The following is a 12849-nucleotide window of genomic DNA, read 5'->3' as shown; positions in this document are numbered from 1 at the left end:
GTCTTTTAAAGTCCGACCTGAATTTTCGCAGATAATGTTACTAATTAAATATTAGTCATTAATTCTATCATATGTTTGCTGTAGTACACATTAAGATTTAGAGATGGCTGGGCACAGTGGATCAGGCCTGTAATCCTAGCACTTTGGGAGGATCAAGAGTGGGTGGATCACTTGAGGTCAGGAGTTCAGTATCCGCCTGGCTAATGTTGGTGAAAACCCATCTCTACTAAAAATACAACAATTAGCCGGGCGTGGTGGCGCACACCTGTAGTCCCAGCTGCTAGGGAGGTTGAGGCAGGGGAATTGCTTGAACCCAGGAGGCGGAGGCAGCAGTGAGCTGAGATTGTGCCACTGCACTCCAACCTGGGCAACAGAGCAAGACTTTGTCTCCAAAAAAAAAAAAAATTAGAGATTATTTCTATAATGTATTTGCTGTGTTATTAAATAATATTAGTATTTATTCAGTTGTGTATTAAGCTATTAACAGTAAATAATTCTATGATTTCTGTATTTTATTAATAATTACTTATTTTTAATACAATAATACTGGACATAAAGTAATTTTATTGCAGTGTACTCATTACTTTGCTTTTTGGTATTTTCTCCTTGCAGTACTAAAACAGGTGCCATTTTAAATTCCCAGACAAGGAAAAACCAAGGATTAGAAATTAAGTAGCTTACCCAATGCCACACATCAGTAAGTGGTGACACTGGAGGTCAAACCTGAGTCTTTTTTACTCTAGGACCGTTGCTACTGCTTCGCTTTGCTTTGCTTCTCGTGTTTTCTCTTCTCTCTCCTCTTTTCTTTCATAGTGCCAGATACATAACTATAGAGAGCATTGGCGTGGCCTCCAAAGCTAGCAGTTTGGTGGGAGACAGAACATTTAACCAGGATGAAAATTCAGGGCTGAGGTAGAGGGAGTTACAAAGATTCAGGCATCCTGGGAGCACAGAAGAGAAGTGCTTCACTGCCCTTCAAGGTGCGAATGCTCTCTAGAGAAGATACTTGCCTTCAAAGGATAATGAGGAGTTTGTTAGAGTGACAAAGGAGGAAGGACATTTTTCAGGAGAGGGGATATATGTGTAATGATACAAAAGCAAGAGAGGACGTGGCACATGTGAAGGCCTGGAGGTAGTTTCACATGGCTGGAACACAGCGTATGGTGTGAAGGGGACATTTCATAAATGGCCTTGGACCTCAATGGTAAGGACTTGATATTTTTTTCAGTGTGTGATTGGGAGCTAGGGAAGAATTTTAAGCAAAGAAATGACACCGTCACATTTGAATTTTAGAAAATTACACTGATTGCTGTATAGATGATGATTTATTTTTTAAAAGGGTAAGGTGATAGTGGCATGGAAACAATCTTAAAACAAACAGCATAATCCTTCCACAGTGTTTTTGTCCCAGAGTTACTGTCTCATGTCACTGCCTTTAGGGGTGGTGGAAAGACAGTTGGAAGAATTCTGTAAAGAATTGTCTACATGTCCCTTCTACAGGGGTCACCTTCCATTCACCCCTCAGCCCCAGCCTGCTAGGTTTCTGCCCCTCCATAAACAGCTTTGACACACGTGACTTCCTTCTTGCAGATTCAGTGGACTTTCTTCAAAACCTCCAGCCCCTTTTGATGCCACACAGTATATAGGCTACATCTCCTTTAAAACTCTTTCCTTCTGTAATGCTTCTGTCTCCCAGTTTTTTACCTGTCTCCCTGATTTTACTTTATATTGTGGGCTCTCAGGATTCTCATTGGCTTTTTATTTTCTTGCAACTATCATATTTATAAATAACTCCCAAATCTTCAGCCTAGGGTCTCCCTGCTGGATTAATAGATTGCCTAATAAACATAATATGATTATATACATAAACACAGACACACACATGTGACAGTAATAACAATTGTTCTTTTTGAAGGGTTTGCCATGTGCTAGGCATTGTGCCAAGTATTTTACTTGCATGTTCTCATTTAATCTTTGTAAAAACACTGAGTGATTTATTATTGTGAAAGATTAGGAAACTGATGTCCCTAGAGATGAATCTGCTGGCAGGTAGAACTGGTATTTGGATCCAAGGATCTGACAATGGAAGCTGATGCTTGTAGCTGCTCAGTGCCCTTCAGATACCCAACTCAACATGACCCACACTAAGCTTAGTGACTGCACCCTAGCAAGTACCTGTTATAATTATAGCTAACATTTATTGTTGCTGCTTCTGTCTGAGATACTGTTGTAAATCATTTAACCCTTACAACAACCCTTTGAGTCGGCACTGGTAGAGTGTTTTTACAGATGAGGAAGCAAAAGTCACACAAGTGACTATGGAAACTAATTCTAGGACATGGATTTTAAACTACTCTCCTGTACTGCATTATATTACAGTTTAATGGTACTACTAACCTACTATTCTAGTTCTAGAAACATGGGAATCACCTCCGATTCTTTCTCCTGCCTCTTCATTAGTTATTTAATCTTTCCAAAATATTATCTGACTCCCATCACCCAGGCTGGAGCACACTGGTGCAGTCTCGGCTCACTGCAACCTCCACATCCCAGGTTCAAGCGGTTCTCCTGCCTCAGCCTCCCCAGTAGCTCCACACCTAACTAGTTTTTGTATTTTTAGTAGAGATGGGGTTTTACCATGTTGGCCAGACAGGACTCAAACTCCTGATCTCAAGTGATCTGCCTGCCTCATCCTCCCAAAGTATTGGGATTACAGGCATGAATCACCATGCCCAGCAGGCTTTTTTTTTGATGAATCATAGTCATAATATTGTTCAGCTTTTTCCCTGCCTATTAGATGACCGTCAAGTAGTATAAATATTAAATTTTTGTTTGTTTTATGATTTTTCTACTTACATGCTCTCAGGGATGCTGTCATTGTGCTTGCCTTTGCAGCTTCTCTTTCTAATTTGATATAGACTAGAAAGTAGAAGGTGAGTTATTAGGTTCATAACTGCTAGAAGGAGTAAATACAGGCTCCTATCACTAAAGTATAGGAGTTTTTACTCCATGGATTTAGTGATGTCTGTTTTGTTTGGGTACCACATGGTCGTTCCCTAAATTAACTGACGTAGTTAGGTATGTTTACATAATCATTCCTTTCTTTTTAGAATTTCTTAGACATTTCTGCAAGAGGAACATGAATGTGGATCTCCAGGGAATTGGAGCATTAACCAATAATACCTTGGGCCCAGTGTGGTGGCTCACACCTGTAATCCCAACACTTTGGCAGGCCGAGGTGGGCAGATCACATGAGGTCAGAAGTTCAAGACCAGCCTGGCCAACATGGTGAAACCCTGTCTCTACTAAAAATACAAAAATTAGTTGGGTGTGGTGGCACACACCTGTAATCCCAGCTACTTGGGAGGCTGAGGCGGGAGAATCGCTTGAACCTGGGAGGTTGCAGTGAGCCGAGATCATGCCACTGCACTCGACAAAGGGAGACTCCATCTCAGAAGCAAACAGACCAATAATCCCTGAACCAGCTTTTCTTCTTTTTTTTTTTTTTAAACACTCTTCAGTTTTAGTCTCAATAACATGCATATTACGTTCTAAGTGTTCTAATGTGAGAATTAATATGTTCATTTTAGACATACACCACCATTTTTTAATAAAACGGGCAATTTAGTAATATACATACTGAGTTTAAACACGGTTTTGAGTAGTTCTGACACACAATAATACACATCCAGGTTTTATTAAAGAAAGATGGTACACTTATTTGTACTGTCCTTCTCTATTGTAGCAGAATTTTCAATGGCAGACACAGAGGTATTTAAATTCACTGTCTGTGAGTATGCTGCCCACAAGCATGCTTTAATGTATTAGTGAATGCTCTTAGGAAAGTCAGTCCTGAGATGGAGTTTGGTTTCTTAAAAGTGTGTTGAAATGTTCATTAATATATTGAAACATTTTAAAACGTTTATTAACATACCACGTTAGACGTTCACTGCCTTCAAAATGTTTTTTTTGTTGGTTTCAAATATATAAAGGCTTTCTTCATATATGATCCAGTTTGTTTCCCTTGATTTTAGGGCCCTAAACTGATTAAAATGTACCCAAGTCATAAGCATAAGGTTGGGATAAGGGAACATTGATTTATTGTTACACACTTAATGAAGTAGTGGACATACAATGGCATGATCTTGTGTGAATGTTTTATACTTTTTATTTGGAAGTTCCATATTACAAATACATCGTCTTTGTTTCGATAGGATCCTGACTGAGTCAATGCTTTACATTCTCAGTCCTCTGCATAAAGCTGAGAGATGCCTACTGGTAAGACATTCATGAAATTTATGTATAAGATTTATATTTTATACATTTACTTTTAAGTTTGGTTTATTTTAAGGGATTCTTTAACGGATCAATGAATACAGTAGATGTCATTGACCAAATATACTACATTTAGAGATACTTATTGGTTTTGTATTCAGTTTTCCGTTTAATGTTGTGATTAAGGTTAGTATGTATTTAATGGATGGTAGTTTGGGACTCAGCTGGACAAGGTAAATACTGATTACAACATAGGGTTAGTTTTTATTTTTTATCGTCAAAATTGAATGTTTTACTCCACCACAAGCATTGGCAATCTTTTCTAAAAGGACCAGCTAGTAAATATTTTAGGCTTAGTCTCTGCTATAACTACTCAAGTCTGTGTCTCTGTTTTAAAGCATGAAGGCAGTTATAACAATTCTTAATTAAATGGGCATGTCTGATTTCCATAAACCTTTACAAAAACAAGTGACTAGCCTGCAGGCCATAGTTTGCCAACACTTGCTCTAGAGCACCCATTCATTCAGCGTTTATTAATTTAAAACATAATGACTATGTACACTATGTCAGACCTCATAATTGTTGCTAGGGATGTAGTTATGGGGGAAACAGACGATATGTTTCTAATAATTATACAATTTCCATTTGGGTTAAGTGCTGCGAAGGAAGAGAACAACCTGCTATGTGAGAAAGATGAAAATTTAGATGAGTTTGTCAGGAGATGTTTTATTTACAGACAGCATTTAAACTAAAGACAGGTTAACACCAGCCAGGTGAGGAGTTAGAGGAAGTTTGCCTCAGAAGCAGCTTCACGTGGGAAGGAGCTTGTTGTGACGGAGGAGCTAAAGGAAGGGTATTGTAGCTAGAACATAGGCATCTAAGAGGGTATTTGTCTTGACTTGAAGCCCTGGAGATAGATCAGGAGGTATGGAACCCTATAGGGCATATAAAAGACTTATTTTATCCTAAATGAAATGAGAAATTTTCAGGGGCTTAAGTATTATCTTATTGATGTTTTAAAGGAAAAACCTGTTAATGTTTGTGGACTACTGATTACAGGCTAGGCAGACCTTAGCCATTTTCATGCAAAATGATCTTTGACATAAGATAATTGTGATTTTACAGATAAGGAAAATTAAGTTTAGAGATGTTAAGTAACTTGTCTAAAGCCACATAACATGTAACTAACAGTGGTAGATGCTACTGTTTATCTGAAATAAAAAGTTAACTTGGCAAAGGAGACTTTTAGAGTGAGTGGCCAAAAAGGTCAGAGGGATACAGGTGAACGTTGTGATCACTAAAGTCAAAACAAAAAGTATTTTAAGAAGGAAAGACTGGTGAGTTTTTCTAATATAGCTAGAGAACTCATGCCGGTATTTACAAGACTTTATTTCTTAACATAATAGTAGTGTAGATTATGTGTTATAATAGAGTCGTTTACAAAATGACATGACTCTATCTTTTGTAGCTGAGAGTGAAGCAAAAGTAAAAACCAAAGTTCGCTTTGAAGAACTGCTTAAGACTCACAGTGATCTAACGCGTGAGAAGAAAAAACTGAAGAAAAAACTTGTCAAGTCTGGAGAAAACATCTCAGTAAGTAAATGATCATTGGGTAATGGTGATTTACATATCTGCATAAAATGCAGATATGACTGCATTTCATGTTAAAATTCTAAGGAGTTTGGAAAATTAAAAACACTAACACTATGTCATGGTCAATAACACATGGTAAAATAAAGTTTACATTAGAATCAACATCACTGTGGAAGTATTGAGTTCATTCTTGAGTGCTGTCCTACAGGAAGAACACACACACAGTGGGGAGAATGATCGGAGATAGTGGGGAAACTCAAAACTAGCCATGATACCATTTTGAAGAAAATATTTTTAACCCATAATTGCGAAGAACTTAGGAAGTAGTATCTTAACTTCAGATATTGAGTAGCTTGTGCTTATTTAAGCTTTTTCTGTGTGATTCTACCCGACAGAACCGGGAGAAGTCAATGGCCTTAAGGCAATAATTATCCTTTTATGTTTGAGGCACACTTTCAAATGGTAGAATTTTTGGCAGCACACTTTAAGGGATTAAAAATACAGTGCTTAAAGTAAAGACTAAGCAAATCAGCAACTAACTACAACCTGATCCCCTTGGAATCACAAAGAGTCTGTATTGGCATCCACAGTTAGTGTACTCTACACCCTTTATACCTATCTCACTACTTCAGTTGCGCTTTTTACTACTTTGACTGTTATCTCTTCTGTCCTCACAGAAAAAAAATAAATAGGTTCTAGTGTAAATAATAATGTAGTTTTTTTTTTTTTTTTGGCAGGAGTTTTATGCTGAGTTACACATCCTACATTTTGCTTGTAGTAAGATTTACCCCATTTTTTCTTAAGACCTGTTTATTTTAGTATTCTGTCTGGCAGCTGTCAATGTAACAGTATAAATTCTGAAGTGAGGCAAAAATAAGTACTAACACAGGCCAAAATCCAGCTGCACACATGTGAGGGTTCATAGTATATACACTGGTATACTACTGCACAAAAATTTCCAACTGACAGAGTGGGACAGATTAGCACTTCCATAGTGAATGCTGCTCTGAAATAGCATGTGCTTTTTCCGGTGGTACTGGTGTACAATATGATAGGGAATAGTGACATGGAGGTTGAAACATTGCTTATTGGTATATGCCCTCCCCTCAGATGTAGTGGTTTATGTTGGGCAAAAGCAAAAAGAACCCTGGAAACAGTTGTCTGCAGAGATGTTTTATGCTCAGAGAAGAACCTCATATTGTGTCTCAGTATTAAAGAACTGGGAGTTGTGAGCCATGAACAAGACTGAATCTAAACTGATTTAGACCAAGGTTTAAATTAAGTGGATAATCGGAATAGGCAGAGGTTATTTCCATTTACCTAAAGTCCAGTTTAAATGTTGAGGGGCACATAAGTGTGAAATGACTAAACATAATTTACCCAGCCTCTCTTTGCAAACAGCAGGCCTGACTAGGCTTCTTTTCTTTCAGAAATAAGTACACTAGGAACAGATATTTGGAAAGAGATTTCCCAGCTCAAAAGAAGGGGAATATTTCTAGAGGACTTGGAGGAAAACAGAATATTTTTGACATGATTAACTTTAGGAAGTAAAAGAATAATACCTGCTTTCATTTGCTAGATGCCTGAATGCTTTCTATCTTTAGGCACTCTTCTAAACACTTTATATATATTCAGTCATTCAGTACAGACAACGAAATTATGGGGTTTTATTTCTTCGGAAGAGAAAACTACATCATAGAAGTTAAATAACTTGCTGAAAGTTACATCGTAAATGGTAGAACCAGGATTCAAACACTGAGAGCAGGAGTGCGGAATCCACTGCCTTAACCACAACCCAATATTGCCTATTTTAATGAAATTTGAAGAGATAGGACCTCTTCTTGAAAGAAGAACGGGGAATCCTACATACAAAACAGGCTGAGATGAGAAAGGGAGCAGTCTGAAATAAAATTAAGCGAGGAAAAAAGTCAAAATAAGGATTCATAATAATGGCAGGTTGATCTTATGTTCCAATTATATATAAGGCACAATAATAGTTTTACAAATATTATTTCTAAATCTTACTGTTAATCTTGCAAGATAGGCATTGGGACTCTTTTTTGGCACATGAGAAATTTTATAAATAGACATGTTAAGTGATTTCCTTAGGTCATATAGTCAAAAATAGGATAACCAGGATTTAAGACTGCAGTCTCTGCAATTTTAAAAGTACATGTTCTTTCTTCAGTTGCTTTCTTAAGACTATATCTCAGGCCTAAAATGATAGAATTGACACTATGTTTGAAAAATCTAATCAGTGAAGTGGGAGACAAATTCGAGGTGAGAAGAAATGACCAAAACTAAAATGAAAGAAATAAAGAATGAAGACATAGGAAAATATTTGACCCACAGATAAGTATTCCCGGACAGCACTAGTGGAGCAGCAACAATAACGAGCATGACGAAGAAACCTTGCTGAGATTTCTGAAGAGATGAGTCCATCCCGCATTCTAGGCAAGACTTATGAGATGAGAACTATATCTAGAAACATTCTTTTGTTTTTATCTTAAGAGTAAAATAAATATTACAAACACTTAAACAGAAAAACATATAATACATTTCAGACTTCTCTGTAAAAACACTAAATCCAAAAGACGATGGAGAAATATTTAGAGCATTAAGGGAAAAATTGTAGCCCGAGGAATCTAGTCACCTAAGTTGTTAGTCATTTGTGATGGTAGTTGTAAACATATTTGCATTATTAGCGAAATATTATCAGTGTTCCCTCCCTGAAAAAAAAAACAAAGATTTAAGATTTATTAAAAATGCAGTACCATTTCTAGATAAGAATCAAAGTTAAGAATTTAAGAATAGAACATCTTAAGATCTTAGAGGGAGGGATGAAGAGAAGTTGGTTAAGGAGTATAAAAATACAGTTGGAAGGAATAAATTCTAGTAGTTAGTATTACAGTAGGGAAATTACAGTTAATAATTGTATATTTCAGAATAGCCAGAAGAAAAGATTTATGTTCCCAACATAAAAGATAAATGCTTGGAGTAATGGGTATGTCAGATGCTCTGATGTGATCATTATACACTATATACAATGTCAGAATATCACATGTACCCCCAAAATATGTACAACTATTATATATCAGTTAAAAAAATTTTAATGGAAAATTTATGAACCAAAAATACATTGGATGAACTTTGAAATCAGTTAAATATGTAGAACTTTCTTAATTATTATATATGTCCAGAATAATTCCTGAAGATTTTACATTAGATATGTGTCTATGATAATGTGAGAGAACAGAACCAAATTATTTTCAAAGGTTAAGCAAAGCGTCTTAACTTAGGAAGAAAAAGTCACGTAACCATTATTCTTAACCATAGCGTATAGTCAAAAGTTATTATTTCATCCTAGAGTTTGAAATAAATAAAACACGTGATAGATATAAAATAGATTATTACACTTTCTAAGTCATCTGAGTTAAAAAAATTAGATGAGATTTTTTAAAAGAATATAATGAAATAAGAAATTTAAGAGCAAACTCAGTCATGACAATAAATGTAAATAGTTTAAGCTTCCTACTTTTAAAAGCGAATTCAAAAATAGACTTTTAAAGTAATCAGGACCAGGCATGGTAGCTCATGTCTGTAATCCCAACACTTTGGAAATCCAAGGTGGGAGAAATTGCTTCAGTGCAGGAGTTCAAGACTAGCCTGGGCAATGTAGTAAGATCCCATCTCTCAAAAATTAACTTATCTGGGCATGGTGGCATGCACTTGTAGTCCTAGCTACTCGGGAGGCTGAGGTGGGAGGATTGCTTGAGCCTGGGAGGTCGAGGCTGCAGTGAGCCATGATCATGCCACTGCATTCCTACCAGAGTGATAGAGCGAGACCTTGTCTCAAAAATAGTAGTAATAATAAATAAAATAAAATATCAGATATTTTGCTTGCAAGATTCACACATTAAACAAAATGACATAAAGTTTAAAAGTAAAAGTGTGGGCTGGGCGCGGTGGCTCAAGCCTGTAATCCCAGCACTTTGGGAGGCCGAGACGGGCGGATCACGAGGTCAGGAGATCGAGACCATCCTGGCTAACACGGTGAAACCCCGTCTCTACTAAGAAATACAAAAAACTAGCCGGGCGAGGTGGCAGGCGCCTGTAGTCCCAGCTACTCGGGAGGCTGAGGCCGGAGAATGGCGTGAACCCGGGAGGCGGAGCTTGCAGTGAGCTCACTCCAGCCTGGGCTACAGAGCGAGACTCCGTCTCAAAAAAAAAAAAAAAAAAAAAAAGTAAAAGTGTGCAAAAATATAGACAGTTGTCTATGTTTTTCTTTCTGAAGAAAAACTTATAGCTGTCTCATTTATGAATGTGTGTTAAGAGAACAAAATCGCTATGTAAATATATGAACACATTGAAATTAATCATGTTAAAAGAATAATCTGTCTCAGCGATATAGTTCCCCCAAAGAACTCAAGAATAGCTTAATAATTGGATAGCAGTCAATATTAATGTTAGTGCAAATAAATTGAATAAAAAAATATAAAAATAACAAGGAAAACAGCTGTTGTATTTTTATTGGAAATAGGATGGTAATGGATTTTTTAGAACATTTTGTGTTCGTGTATGTGAAAGCCATACGTGTGAGCACCAAACCTAGAGCATGCTGTGGGGTTCTCGGAAAATGCAAATCCATACATATACGTGGTATATTATGTATGATTTCAGTAGTTTTCTGTGGGTCCCTTTGAAAAGGGGGACACCTACCCTATAGGTTCTTCCTTTAAAATCAGGACCTGCAATGGAAGATGTCTTTTCATCATAAGTGTTTAATAATCTTGAAGTAAATATATTAAGGCATGAAACATAAAGATATAATAGCTTTTTTTCAATAGGTATTTGTCCATATTTGTTGCATAGCAGGCACCATAAGTGTTTTACATGTATTAACTCACCTAATTCTCACACACATCCTATAAAATCAGTATACACTGAAGAACTGAGGCACAGAGGTTAAGAAACGTACCCAGGATCATATAACTAATAATAGTGAATCCAGGTCCTACTGATTCTATAGCTTGTACAGTACAGTTCATAACAACTATACTGGCTCCCTGTTATGCCAGTGTATAGTGTACAGTGTGGGCAAATATGACGCTTAGTGAGGAGAACAAATGATCATTATTGATGGTTTGAATGCTAATAATAGAAAACCTATGTGAATCAACCTGTGTGAACAAAATAAGTACACAAAATTAACGATTATAGCTAGAAACAATAAGAAAATATTGGAGAAAAATACAAAAATTAACAGATAGATACTACATACATAGAAACTACAAAAGTCCTGAAAGATCTTAAAAGTAAAATTTCCAAAAGTACAGATTCAAATAGAAAACATTTATTAGTAGGTATTACAGATAGGTTGCACTTTATATATACCGGGTGTTTCCAGCTTAATTTTTAGTTTTAATCCAGTTGTAATAGTTTCCAGTGGATGATTTCTTTAGTTGCAAAATTAGGCTAAAGTTAATGCAGAAAAATACAACAGGAAGATTAACTGAAATATTTAAAACAAAAGGCCAGGCACAGTGGCTCACACCTGTAGTCCTAGCATTTTAGGAGGCTAAGACAGGCAGATCACTTGAGGCTACCAGTTCAAGACCAGCCTGGCTAACATGTTGAAACCCAGTCTCTAGTAAAAATACAAAAAATTAGCCAGGCATGATGTTGTGTACCTGTAATCCCAGCTACTTGGGTAGCTGAGGCACGAGAATCATGTGCACCCAGGAGGTGGAGGTTTCAGTGAGCTGAGATCATGCCACTGCACTCCAGCCTGGGTGACAAGAGTGAAACTTTGAGGGAAGGAATTTTATCTCACAAACTAAAAATTACATTTCAGGTAACTCAGAAACTTAAATGTAAAAATCTTAATAGGCAGATATTTCCATAAGGCAATAAAAATGACTGGCTGGTTTAACCTTCCAGTGTGTAAAGATATTCTGTTCTTAAAAGGGATAAAAGACCTCCCAAAATATTCTGGTCTCAAAAGGGATAAAAGACCTCCCAAATGTAAGACAGCATTTTCTGCCTGCACACAGAAGACTCAATGAGTATTTGCTGAATGAATGAATAAATCTGATGTATAAGATACTTTTTTGTCAAAAACCAAACCTGGCTATAAGCCAGTTCACTGAGAAAAGTATGTAGTATTTTTATAGTCATAGCATTAATGCTCTTACATATAGCTACTGATAATAATTGCTAATATTTATTGAACAACTACATAATGTGGAATCAGAAGGACCTTCTGAGTATTTTATAATTATCCTATAATCCTTGTAACAACCTTATGAGTAAGTTTCATCCCTACTGTTAACTTGTAAGGAAATTGCATAAATTGATTCTATAAATGTTAAGATAATAGCTAAGTGAGCAAAAGGAATGAAAAAATAAAACCAGATACAAGAGAAAATAGCATTGACTAATAAAATGTAGTAATATTTTAAAAGAGGTTCAGATTGGAATACCAAGATATTTTTGCTTATCAAAAAGGTATTTAAAAGTTTATTAGTAGTATGGTAGCAAGCAAGGCTTTTTGGTAGAATGCTGGTGGAAAGGTTAACATGTGATATGGTTTGGCTGTGTCCACCCCCAAATCTCATCTTGAATTGTAACTCTCAAAATTCCCATGTGTCATGGGAGGAACCCAGTGGGAGGTAATTGAATCATGGGGACAGGTCTTTCCTGTGCTGTTGTCATCATAGTGAATAAGTCTCATGAGATCTGATGGTTTTAAAAATTAGAGTTTCCCTGCACAAGCTCTCTCTGCCTGCCACCATCCATGTAAGATGTGACTTGCTCCACCTTGCCTTCCACCATGATTGTGAGGCCTCGGCCATGTGGAACTTTAAGTCCATTAAACCTCTTTCATTTGTAAATTGCCCAGTGTCAGTTATATCTTTATCAGCAGCGTGAAAATGGACTAATACACCGTCTTTGAAGTGGTTCAGGTTTTTCCAGCAGTAT

General features: G+C 36.6%; 1 protein-coding gene across 34 annotated transcripts in view; it reads left to right on the top strand.

Annotated features, from left to right (window-relative positions):
- The window catches only part of AHI1 (Abelson helper integration site 1), a 223579-nt gene that overhangs the window by 1241 nt on the left and 209489 nt on the right, over positions 1-12849 (top strand). For 28 of the 34 annotated variants that reach the window (XR_010586256.2, XR_010586255.2, XR_012433460.1 and 25 more), the window contains 2 exons: positions 4215-4278; positions 5744-5868. Coding sequence is in view for 22 of the 34 variants with exons in the window: in XM_074037078.1 (XP_073893179.1) it covers positions 4269-4278; positions 5744-5868 (135 nt within the window). In the remaining 12 variants the exon portion in view is untranslated. Of the gene's footprint in view, positions 1-813; positions 1205-2866; positions 2934-3110; positions 3239-4214; positions 4279-5743; positions 5869-12849 lie in introns of all 34 variants that reach the window. The other 6 variants (XM_074037075.1, XM_045391492.3, XM_074037077.1 and 3 more) reach the window with 4 other exon arrangements.

Source organism: Macaca fascicularis, chromosome 4 (assembly GCF_037993035.2).
Source record: "Macaca fascicularis isolate 582-1 chromosome 4, T2T-MFA8v1.1".
Classification (NCBI taxonomy): domain Eukaryota; kingdom Metazoa; phylum Chordata; class Mammalia; order Primates; family Cercopithecidae; genus Macaca; species Macaca fascicularis.
This window is presented reverse-complemented; position numbering and strand designations above follow the sequence as displayed.